This window comes from Triticum aestivum, chromosome 4D (genome assembly GCF_018294505.1).
Source record: "Triticum aestivum cultivar Chinese Spring chromosome 4D, IWGSC CS RefSeq v2.1, whole genome shotgun sequence".
NCBI classification, from domain to species: Eukaryota; Viridiplantae; Streptophyta; class Magnoliopsida; order Poales; family Poaceae; genus Triticum; species Triticum aestivum.
The window spans coordinates 16,388,254-16,400,041 of NC_057805.1; the positions used below are offsets into that span (position 1 = coordinate 16,388,254).

Genomic DNA, 11,788 nt, shown 5'->3' on the forward strand with positions numbered 1-11,788 from the left:
CCTGACATAGGTGGAGCACAGTCTCAAGGGCCTGAAGGCAAAAGGTGGCAGATGGGGTCAAGTAGTCAACCCCGTTGCGCCAACTGGTCCATGGTGAGAATCTTACCATGGAGGACAAGCCAGTAGAAGAGTCTGCATTTCAGTTTCACATAGGCTCTCCAAATCTTCTCCCTGAGAATTTTCGGTGACACCTGATGAATTGTGCCACATAGGCAGAGCAAGAGGAGTATTGTCCACTAGAGTTCCAAATCCAGGTGATGGTGTTCCTCCAACTAGGGTCAAGAGTCACGGAGTCGATGATGGTGGCCAAGGAAATGAACTCCCTGGTCTACCTAGATATGTTTAATATTGTCACCAAGTGATTCTAGTTGTCGTCACATAGCTCGCAATGTACCGTCCTATATTTTCGGGTTGCAATGCCAAAGAGTTGAGGGCAGTGATGGCGAAGCACCCCGATCTTGCCGGTTGTCATGCCAGAAGATGCCTTTTTATAGCCTAAGGGACCTCCCATCCGTGACTACAAGCCCGCCAAGCACCTTGCGAGACCGTTTACCAACGACAATATATAATTCGTATTATCCAGCAAACTAAACATACTTTTTCTTCGCGGGGCAAACGAAAGTCCTCTTAAGGAGTGCTATTAGAGTTTTTTTATTCGTGGATGATTTGTCATATGTACTCTCGGATTTGTGTTTGCATAATCTCGTATGCCGCCTTCGCCTAATATTCCCCTTAATCTAAATATGGGATGCAAAGCCTAGTCGATACCTCCTTTTTGAAGAAGGAAAAAATCAAGATAATGGGAGCACAATATTAATAATCTAGGATCACAGCAATCAGTAAGCTCTAAGCTCTAGATTGAGCATTTCGTATCACATTGTTTGAAATGTTAAAGCATCAATACTAAAAAAATCTGAAAACCTAACCGAGGAAACATGCAAACATAAGTTTTGACTTCCTATATTCAAACAGAAAACATGTTGGCACTTGTTAAGGATTAAGTGGCATCTCTTTGAATCTGACCAATTCTAAAGCAATATAAATACAACACATTCATTATATGACAAAACACAGTTGTTTCGACTTAATATGTCACACCAAGTTAATCCTAAGGGCCTTTGGGATAATCTATTTGATTACAGGGTTTTGTTCCCAAGCAAAGATATCCGCTAAGGTTGGTTCGTTCATCCTATTCTGATATTCATGACCAAGAGGTACTGGATTATCTTTCGGGTAGGCCCTGAAAGAAGAAGGGCTGAAATGCCAACGGACCTTTGTCTATTCGCTAATTCACCTGATCCAATAGTACTCATTTTTGAAACGTCCAGTGCCATGAACCGTTGAGTATGAATGAGCAATCTCGCTTCTATCATTAGGACACATTCTCGTCCTTAGATTGCTAGCATTCCGACGCAATAGAGTTGTTCTTGGTAGCGTTTGTGACATTCTAATGTTAAATCTCAGAGCAATTGGTAGGGTGGATGTACTTTTAACATGTTGAAACAAACCTTAACCATCTGATTTCGTTGATCATATATAATAAAGAGTCAATTCTATACATTTTACTTGGTCTTTTGTTCATAGACTCCACTATACCATTACTTCTCAAATGCTATTTGCATCCGAGTTGATTGTTTATCAAAACATAATGAGATGATGGTATTTTCTTTTGAGTGTATGCATTTTATTCAGCAGGAAAAGAGACAGGTAACAGTTTTTGTCCATATAAACTTGACCTGTGAAAGGCATATGACCGTGTGGATTGGGACTTCTTGAGGCAGGCGATGGAAAAGTTGGGCTTCGCTCACCAGTTTGCACCGACGCGTGGGCTTCGGCAAGGTGATCCCTTATCCCCGTTTTATTCCTTTTTGTGGCTGAAGGTCTCTCGGTGCTTCTCAGGAATGGCGCAAAAACTGGAAATTTTGAGCAAATTAAAATTTGTAGAGGTGCCCCTGGTATCTCTCATCTCCTTTTTGCGGATGACACACTTTTGTTTTCAAAGCAAATCTTGAGCAAGCAAATTTTGTCAAAGGAGTCATTTCAAGGTATGCCCAAGCAACTGGCCAGCTCATAAATCCCCAAAATGCTCTATTAAATTTGAAGATGGTTGCCCTATTAACATCCAACAAGAGGTTAGACAAATCCTTGAAGTGGTGCAAGAGGAGTTTGAATCCAAATATTTGGGATTATCAACACTTGATGGAAGGATGCATAGAGGGAAATTCCAAAACCTACAGGAAAGGCTCACACAACACATTTTGATCTGGGGGACACTATTTCTCAAGCGGGAAAGGAATTTTCTATTAGGTCAGTTGCAGAGGCAATCCCGACATATGTTATGGGCGTGTTTAAGCTTCCTATGCCTGTTCGTGGTGATTTATCAAGGCTGGTACGGAACTTCTGGTGGGGATCCAAACAGGGACAACACAAGGTACATTGGTTGTCATGGGACAATATCATCGAGCCTAAGTGCAGAGGTGGCTTGGGGTTCCGGGATTTTCGTCTCTTTAATCAAGCCTTGTTAGCAAGGCAAGCGTGGCGTCTCATTACACGGCCGGATTCACTGTGCGCCCAGGTTCTCAAGGCAAGGTACTACCCTAATGGTAATTTCGAAGATACTGTGTTTTCAAGTAATGCCTCGCCGACTTGGCACGCTATCCACTATGGCCTCGGACTTCTCAAGAAGGGCTTGATTTGGAGGGTAGGAAACGGGGAACACATTCGCATTTGGAGGGACCCTTGGCTCCCCCGTCCTTTCTCCTTCAAGCCAGTGTCACCGAGAGGTAAATGCCGCTTGAGACGCGTGGCGGAGCTACTGGATGATGTCGGGAGGTGGAATGGAAATCTCCTACGATGCCACTTCCTTCCCATGGATGTTGCGGTTATCATGAAGATCAAGTTGTGGACGATAAGGGGCTTTGAGGATGTCCTCGCCTGGGCACCTGATCCCACGGGCGTCTTCATTGTACGGAGCGCCTACCACCTTTCCCTCGACGAGAGGAACCGCATGTCATCGTGCGCCACGAGCAGGGCACCGGACAGCAAACGTGCTGTCTGTGAAGCATTGTGGGGGTGCCCTGCCCCTCCAAAGGTACGGGTGTTTTTGCTTGGCGGCTTGTCACAAACTCTCTGGCTACGATGGAAAATAAGGCAAAGAGAAAGATCGAGACTTCTGACATATGCACGATCTGTGGTGTGGAACGCGAGGATACTTTCACGCTTTTTGCATATGTCCAATGGCCCAAGGACTCTGTCGTGTGATGAGTGAGCATTGGAGGATGCCCCGGCTGGAAAACATCGAGCATACAGGACGGGAGTGGTTGCTGCATCTTCTCAACAAGAGCAGTGAGGAGGAACGACTTCCTATATTATGACACTATGGAGAACTTGACATGTACACAACGAGCTGACACAGCACAAGCCGGCGACTTGCTACGGTCCGTCATTTTTTGAATAGTTATATGATGTCGCTCTTGTTCTTAAAGCATAATCCTGCAACAAATTTTGAGAAGGAGAAGATGGTGGTGTACCAGGACGGACGTAGCCATGCATGCCAACCAGTGCAAGTAAAAGATGCAAGTACATGTAAAAGATGGAACCGGCCACCGGCGGGATGAAACAAGCTGAATACAGACTGAGTGTTCAAGGAGGAGGACGGGACGGGAGGAGCTGGTATGATACCGCGGAACCGTGGAGAACATATCGTCTTTGCATCATGTCATTTTCTTCATACATGTTCTAGCGCCCTTGAAGCGGAAGTTCAGCATGTGCAGAAGGCATTGCCCTCGACTTGGAGTGGAGAACGGAGCCTTTTATCATCGAAACAGACTGTCCTGTGGCTGCTCAAATGCTTATGGATGACACGCCAAATAGATCTTCAATGGCTGCTTTAGTTGAGGAAGGGAAGCTACTACTTAAGTCTAGCGTGATTACTCTATAGCACATGTTAGGAGAAGCCAAAATAATGTAGCTCATGCTTTAGCAGAAATGGGTAGATCATCTACTCGCACGGCCGTCTGGCTCTGCCATGGCCCAGACGAAATTGGCACTCTTTGCCAAGAGGATTGTAATGAACCAGCTTGATTGAAATGAAATTAATGTTTTCCAAAAAAAAACTGGGAAATATGCACATAAAAATTCCGAACGGGAGAAATTTTAAGAATGCTTATACTCCTAGAAGAATCCAAAAATGCACGTAAGACCGAAAGAGGAATTGTATGGACATGATTCGCGTCGTTACAAGTGAAGTGATTGATGATAGCCGAGTTGATAACGTGTTCTCTTCTTTTCCTTTTTCTATTGAAAAGTCTTGAACAACTCAGTGGCCGTGCGGGGAACAGATTATTATCTAATCATTTTTTGCATTCCCAGAAGCTTCTTCAATTATTGAAGCCACATGACGAGGTGGACGGTTCCCGTAGAAATTAGAGTTTTCATACTACTAGAATGAAACAAAATGTACTTCAGCCCTTATCTCTATGGGCATCGACCGAAGTTACCGGTGTGTCAGTTTGCTTTCATACCGTTGCAAATTCATCTTTTAACATCTCAATAAAGCCATTCCCAGAAGTTATTGCTGGCGGCATTATAGTAAAATAAACCGAGTTTTTTATCTCTACAGGAGAGGATGCCTACTTAAGCGTCTACTTGTAGGAACAAACACCGGCCCTTAAAAAAAACCTGATTTATTTCTCTGAGCACCTCTTCTAAGCACCTTAGATTGTACAAGAACTTACGGGGCTTCGAACAAACAAACAATTTCACAATTAATACCAAAATCATGATTGACATTTTTCTTCAGATAAGAAACAAAACTGTCTACAATTTTCTTTCCCTTGGGAACGAACACTAAATTAATGTTTTTCAAGAAGAGGAGTGCCCCTAGCAGAGGCTGCATCACGAATCCACAAGTAAAATTGCACAGAACAATCGAGGAAAGCGCCGAGTAAGTCGGCATAATCTGCAACTAGGGCTCATATAAAGCTGCACTACTACTGTACTTCTCAATTCGCCGAGTTGACACAATCTGCAGCTCGGAGTCGTCATCATCACAGACTAAATTTCCCCTGTTTGTTAAACCAAACAACCAAAACATCCATCCACCGAGGTAGGTAGGTACGATCTACTAGTATTCTCTGGAAGATGTGTGAAGCACTGCTGTACAGCTCGAAAGGTGGATCCGGAGCCAGCCGAAACAAGGAAGGAAAAAAACCTAGAAGCCGGCGGGGCCGCGGCCGGAGAAGGCGAGGGCGAAGAGGACGACGACGAGGTAGAAGAGGATGACGACGAGCTTCATCTGGAACATGGCGAAGAAGAGCTTCACCATGAACACCAGCAGCAGCGCGTTGAACACGATCGCTATCGCCGCCTCCAGGGGCTCCATCGCTCCTCCCTCCCTCCGGTCCCAACCGACGCCGCCCCGACCAGACCGGTGGCTGAAAAGGCGGAGTGCCCTGAAACTAAAGGTGCCCGTCAGTGATGAGTGGCCGTTCCGAGTGGGGGCGCCGGAAGAGAAGGGGCTGGAAGATGCAAACCTGTGACCTACGGCTTGACGGCGACGCGTATTCTTTGGTGCGGGGAATTCGCTCTCGCCGAAGCCGATCGCGCGTCGGGGGAAGGAAAGGAAAGGCGAGTCCGTCCGTGTGAACCCGCGCGGCAGCTGCCGAGGTGTCCCCGCTGAATCTTCGGATGGCCGACACGGAAGGTTATAATTAAAGGCAGGTCGAGGCTACGCGTACACACAGGGGACGGACGCGGCCGAAGGATCCCCTTCCATGTCAGCTGTCAGCTTTTTTGCCACCGTCCGGCCAATTCCCGCGGTCCAGTCAGCTCGCTGGAATCCAAGGATCTGCACACTTTCCCGTAGACCGACCGCGTGATGTCTACCAAATTTGTAGCGGCAACATCGGATTTTTAACCGTGACAAACCAAATGTTACGGTAATTTCCTTTAGTCGCCACGCTTGCCAAACCAAAGAAACTCTTGAACGTTTCTTCCGCAAAATAAATTTTTTAAAAAAAAATCTGACGCCTAATTTGTAGTGAAATTCATTTGTAGTCGTCGCTACTTGGTCTACGGTCCTGTACATAACGATTATTGCTGGTGTTCTTTGTACTACCTTGACAGTTGATGAATAGATCGAAAGTTTTTCCCGTAAGAAAAAAAAGAAATTCATTTGTAGAAAACAGTCTTTAAAAAATGACACTATCTACCTCTGTTCTTAAATATAAGACGTTCTGGCAGTTCATGTATTTCAGAAGTAACGGGATACATGCATGTTATTTTCTGTTTTCTTCAACCACCGCCTGCTTGTTATTTTTGGGGAGACTGCCAGAGTACTTTTTAGACTTTTAGTGGAAAGCATAGCTCTTGACATTTGTTTTCCTTACAAAATAAGCTCATATCACGGAAAATAACTAGATGTTCCTATTTTTAACGAAAAGCCAGAGCCACTACCAAAAGTACTTTTAGAATAACGAAACGCATACGACGGGACATTATTCTATGGCACCACGTCTAACCGATACCATACCACGTGGGCAGTGTGAATCTCAAAGTATGATGAGACCTCGTCCTCGAATGTAGTACAATTTTATTCCAAAAGGCACGATCCATTGGTTAACCAGATAAACATTTTTTTTGAGGGATAACCAGATAAACTTAGGGTGAGGCATACTACTAACTGGTATCAACTCAACTGACAAAAGAACATGACAGTAGCTGTTTTGACATCTGAAAACAGCGAAACCAGAGCAGAGACAAGAAACATTATGATCACACCTGACTTGTGAGATCTGATTTTCCAGGTTGCGGAGATCTTTCTGAACTCGACGCAGCTTTTCCTCCTTGCCGGACTGAAATAGTGCTGACAGGGTTTACCCATTCCAGCAGCAAAGCCCAAAGTTCCAACACGCTAGCTCGTCATGCTCTATGCTGGGGTAGGCTTCATGGCACATCTTCTGTGGGTATTATTTACATCCTCCAAACCATGCTAACTGGTCATACAAATCAATGGCATAGCAGTGGAGCCCAGAAAATATGTACTAGCAAGCAAATACGACACTGAGAATGCTGGGTCCCATTTTCTCTGTTGTTCATCCTAAGCTGTTCCACGTCAAATCATATCTCCAGGTTATCAATACCATGCAAGATGTTGTCTCAGGAGCGGGGTCAAGCATACCATGATCATAATACTGCTCAAAAACCAGTGACCAACTAAACCAGCCAGATTTTCCAAGTATCTCAGTCAATTTCGCAATAACTATAGCACTTCATTTTCCTTCTTCATAGTTCAGTACATCGCGACAAACAACACAAGGGGAGTCAAACTCAATGTCCTCAAGATCATTCTCCAGAAATAGTTCCATCTTGCTACCTTTATCTGTATGATGGAACTGAATAAATAATTGGTAGTAGAAGTTCTTTTGTCAAAGGTGTCCTCACTGGTGATCTACTAACGCAACAAATTCAAAGAGACGATTCCCACATTAGTAAATCCAAGATCTCATCGATTTCCATTGACAGTGGATGCTTTGCTTCCCAAGAAAAGAAGGCGTGATATTGACCTCTTACTTGAACCCAGCTACACCCTCCATCTTTCTTGAGTGTGGTCCCTTTCATCAGTACCCTTATCCTGGCAGCATCTTTCCACCTTCCACATGATGCATACATATTCGAGAGTAGCACATAGCCTGCTGTATTATCCTTCGCCAACTCATGAAGCCGCTTTGCAGCCCTCTCAGCAATCTCCTCATTCCTGTAAGTGTTGCAAGCGCTCAGAAGGGCAGCCCATGAATTTGCTTCTGATTTACTTGGGGTTTTCATCAGCAGAGCTTCTGCCTCTGCCAAACGACCAGCTCGAGCTAGGACATCAACCATACAAGTATAGTGCTTCTCTTTAGGTGAAATACCCAATGCCTGCATTTTGTCAAAATAATGTATGGCTTGCTCCACCAAACCACCGTGGGAACAAGCAAATAGAAGAGCTAAAAATGTATGCTCGTTTGGTGTCATTCCAGTTGCCATCATATCCTCAAATAAAAGAATAGATTCCTCCGCAAAACCATTTTCAGCAAGTCCTTGAATCATGGCAGTCCAAGTGACATCATTTCTTTCAGGCATTTGATAAAACATCCTCTTGGAGCTCTGTAAATCCCCTGACTTGGCATACATGTCACTAAGTGCAGTGCCGATAAAAATGCTTTCCTCGATTCCTAGCTTGATAGTCTTAGCATGAGCCATCTTACCCGTGACTAAAGAGCACAAGTTTGCACAAGCAAGAAGAACGCTCGAGAATGTAATTTCCCCTGGAACCTGACCCGAAGCCAACATTGCATTGAAAGATTTTAGCGCGTCAACAAATTGTCGATTCTGCGCGTAACCAGAGATAATCGTATTCCATGAAGCTAAATTCCTTGCAGGCATCTTCTTGAAGAGATACATAGCTTCTACCATTTTCCCGTTGTAGCTATAACCTGAAACGAGAGAGTTCCAGCACACTATGTTCTTTTGTGGGAGGGTGTCAAAAATCGTTTGCGCATCTCCACACTTGTTGCATTTGCAGTACATGTCAATCAGAGAGCAGGATACGAACACATTGGTGCTAGAGCCCATCTTTAGGCTACGGGCATGGATCCTCGCTCCTCCTCGCAAGTCCTCAAGACTAGCACAGGCACTGAGCACACTAGAGAAGCATGAAATGTTTGGCCTACAACCATCAGCCAGCATTTGACTGTACAGCTTCACCGCTTCTGCCGCATTGCCTCTCTGCTCATGCCTAGCAATCAAAGTACCCCAGGAGACCTCATTCCTCTCAGGCATTGCATCAAGAACCCGTCGAGCTCCATCAAGATCACCCGACTCAGAGTACACATCAAGCAGTGCAGTCCACGAGACCACATCCTTCACGTCCATCTCATCAAACACCTTACGGGCTGCAGCTGCATCTCCCATTCTTAGATACAGCGTGATCAAAGAATTTTGTACCTCGATGCTGCTCTCAAAGAAGTTTGATTTAATGGCCAACCCCACGATCGACAAAGCCAGACCAAATTCACCTGCACCAACGCATGCCTTGATCATGCACACAATGGTGATACCATTAGGCCTCACCCTGCAGCTGAGCATTTTACGAAAGACGCCAAGAGCATTGTGGTGGAGCTCATTGCGGACAAAACCAGAAATCGTTGCCGTAAAGAAGGCCACGGAGCCAGACGGGCACTGCTCATAAAGCTCGACGGCCTCTGCCACACGCCCGCGCTTCATCAACGCGTCCACCATGGTAGTGTACGACACGACGGTCCTATCGGGCATTCCGTCGAACAGCCTGCGAGCGGAGGCAATGTCCCCGGCCTTGACGTGCTCGGACACCATGAAGTCGTACGCGAAGGGGGAGGCGGCGTCCGCGGCAACGCAGTCCCCGAAGGCACGATCGCGCTCCGCGGCGCGAGCAAAGGCGGCGTAGGTGGTGAGGAGGTGCGAGGCCACGGAGCGGTCGGCGGCGACGCCAGAGCGCACGGCGTGCGCGTGCAGCGAGAGGGCGAGCGGCAGGCGGTCGGAGGAGGGCGAGGAGGAAGCAGGCGCGGCATGGCTGGTGGCGGTGGCGGCGGCGCGGCAGAGGCGGAGGAGGGTGGCGCAGGTCTCGGCGTAGGACTTGAATGCCTTGGGCGTGGGCGCGAGCGGCGGGCCGTTGGCCAGACGGAACTTGAAGGATTTCAGCGGGAGGGTTAGAGGGACCTGCGCCTTCTCCAGCTTCGGCCTGGAACTGGAAGCCAGCTGTGCCGTCGCCGCCGGCGGTGGCCGCCGCGGCCGCTTCGTGCGAACCGCCGCTCTCATTCTCCTCCCATGGTTCGAACTTGGAAGGAACTCGTTTCGGGTGCTAATGGCGAGCCCACTGACACAAAACTGGGCTGCTTCCTGAGCTTTTCTGGGCCGGATAAGCATACAGAACTACCTGGCCCAAATTACACGGTGAACCCTAAAGCTTGAATGAACCAAAGAAAAGAAAAAATATAGAGCCCCCTTTTTTTTGCTAAGAAACTATAGAACCCCCTGGAGAAAAAAGGAACCATAGAAGTTAGGGCATTCATCCCCACCTGAATGCATCACTCAAGGAGCCAAACTAGTTGGCGAGAATTACATGAGATGTTCTACAACGCGACGAGAGGTACAAGGCTGGGTCCCTGTATCTATGAGTCCAAAAAAAAAGAGTCCAAACAGCAAAGTCAGAAACTCATCGCAAAAGGAAAAGTTAGAAACAATATTGTTAATCAGTACAAGGCTGGATGCGCCGAAAAAGCTTGACGTTTCGAATCCCAAATTCTCCATAAGATTGAAAGGGCCATAGAGACTGAGAAACATTAGTTACGGACTCCCTTCCTCCCTTCGCGATCGCGTCGCCCCTGCGGGCGACCGGCCACGCGTCGGCCTCCCATTCCACCAGCCCCCTCTCCCCTTCCTCCCCGCCATCGTCATTGGCGCCCGTGGCTGGCCCCTGACCTTCCCCTCTCGGTGGTTCTCCGGCGTGGGGCAGAGCTGCACCAGGGGGGTGTGTTAAGGCATATCTCTCTAGATGTGGTTTTGGTGATTGATGACAACATGTTTGCGGACTAATCATGTGCTTTGAGCTTTTCAGAGATTCATCCTTTGGCACGAGACGATTTCTTTCCCCTCGGAGTGTTATTCAAGACGGCGTAGCTCTTTCGTTTCTATTTTGGTGAACTAGTTCCGTAGGAGTCACCGTACTATCAAGAGGGGGTCCGCTTTGGTAAGGCTAGGGTGGAATCAACACGTACACATCCTTTTCACACCCTCTGAGCCTTCCCGCTTCGATGGAGGTTCCATTCCCATTCCTCTTGAGTTCGTTCTGGTCCCAGCGGTAGTACCGCGGGTGCCCAGCGGTAGCACCGCTTAGGAGTCACAGGCGGCAGTACCGCTCGGCAGCGGTAGTACCGCCGGTGGGTCCTCAGCCGTAGTACCGCTGCGGTACCGTGCTCCTACCGCGCCGACTCGAGGGGGTCGCTTCTCGTGTCGGATTGTGCGGCACTAAGCAGCGGCAGTAGAGCGGTAGTGCCGCTCATGAGCGGTAGTACCGCCCTACCACCACGGCAATACCGCACTAGGTCCAACTCCTGCTCTCTCGCCAGCCCTCCCAGACTGAACGACAGTACCGCGAGGGGGAGCGGTAGAACCGCTGTCCGCAGCGGTAGTACCGCCCACACCTGCGGTAGTACCGCCCTCTGCAGGGCTGTTTGGGGGGTAACGGTTGGATTGTTCCCCCTCTATAAAAGGGGTCTTCTTCTCCAAAGTTGACTCACCTCTTCCCCCAAAAGCCCCATTGTTGCTCCAAGCTCCATTTTCGCCCGATCTCTCTCCCTAGCCAATCAAACTTGTTGATTTGCTCGGGATTGGTTGAGAAGGCCCCGATCTACACTTCCACCAAGAGAAATTTGATCCCCCCCACTAATCCCTAGTGGATCTTGTTACTCTTGGGTGTTTGAGCACCCTAGACGGTTGAGGTCACCGCGGAGCCATAGTCCTTTGTGGTGAAGCTTCGTGGTGTCGTTGGGAGCCTCCAATTAAGTTGTGGAGATTGACCCAACCTTGTTTGTAAAGGTCCGGTCGCCGCCTTCAAGGGCACAATAGTGGAATCACGGCATCTCGCATTGTGTGAGGGCGTGAGGACAACACGGTGGCCCTAGTGGCTTCTTGGGGAGCATTGTGCCTCCACACCGCTCCAACAGAGACGTACTTCCCCTCAAAAGGAAGGAACTTCGGTAACACATCCTCG

General features: G+C 47.8%; 2 protein-coding genes across 3 annotated transcripts; both read right to left on the reverse strand.

The window, feature by feature from the left end:
• Positions 1–4,766: 4,766 nt before the first annotated feature.
• LOC123099430 (uncharacterized) lies at positions 4,767–5,694 on the reverse strand. Of its 2 annotated transcripts, none has more exons than XM_044521591.1 (2): positions 5,535–5,694; positions 4,767–5,453 (listed from the first exon to the last, which is right to left on the reverse strand). In XM_044521591.1, exon 2 carries the CDS (start codon positions 5,381–5,383, stop codon positions 5,213–5,215), a length of 171 nt encoding a protein of 56 aa, XP_044377526.1. In that variant the 5' UTR covers positions 5,384–5,453; positions 5,535–5,694; the 3' UTR covers positions 4,767–5,212. The 2 variants fall into 2 exon arrangements, with proteins under 2 accessions (XP_044377526.1, XP_044377525.1); XM_044521590.1 differs by having other exon boundaries at positions 4,767–5,459.
• An 878-nt stretch (positions 5,695–6,572) lies between these two features.
• LOC123095800 (pentatricopeptide repeat-containing protein At2g13600-like) lies at positions 6,573–9,880 on the reverse strand. The gene has a single exon (XM_044517364.1). It carries the CDS (start codon positions 9,832–9,834, stop codon positions 7,468–7,470), a length of 2,367 nt encoding a protein of 788 aa, XP_044373299.1. The 5' UTR covers positions 9,835–9,880; the 3' UTR covers positions 6,573–7,467.
• Positions 9,881–11,788: the final 1,908 nt, after the last annotated feature.

Excerpts from the sequence above, each read along its gene's own strand:
- LOC123095800 (XM_044517364.1), bottom strand. The coding sequence starts at position 9,834 with ATGAGAGCGGCGGTTCGCACGAAGCGGCCGCGGCGGCCACCGCCGGCG.
- LOC123099430 (XM_044521591.1), bottom strand. The coding sequence starts at position 5,383 with ATGGAGCCCCTGGAGGCGGCGATAGCGATCGTGTTCAACGCGCTGCTG.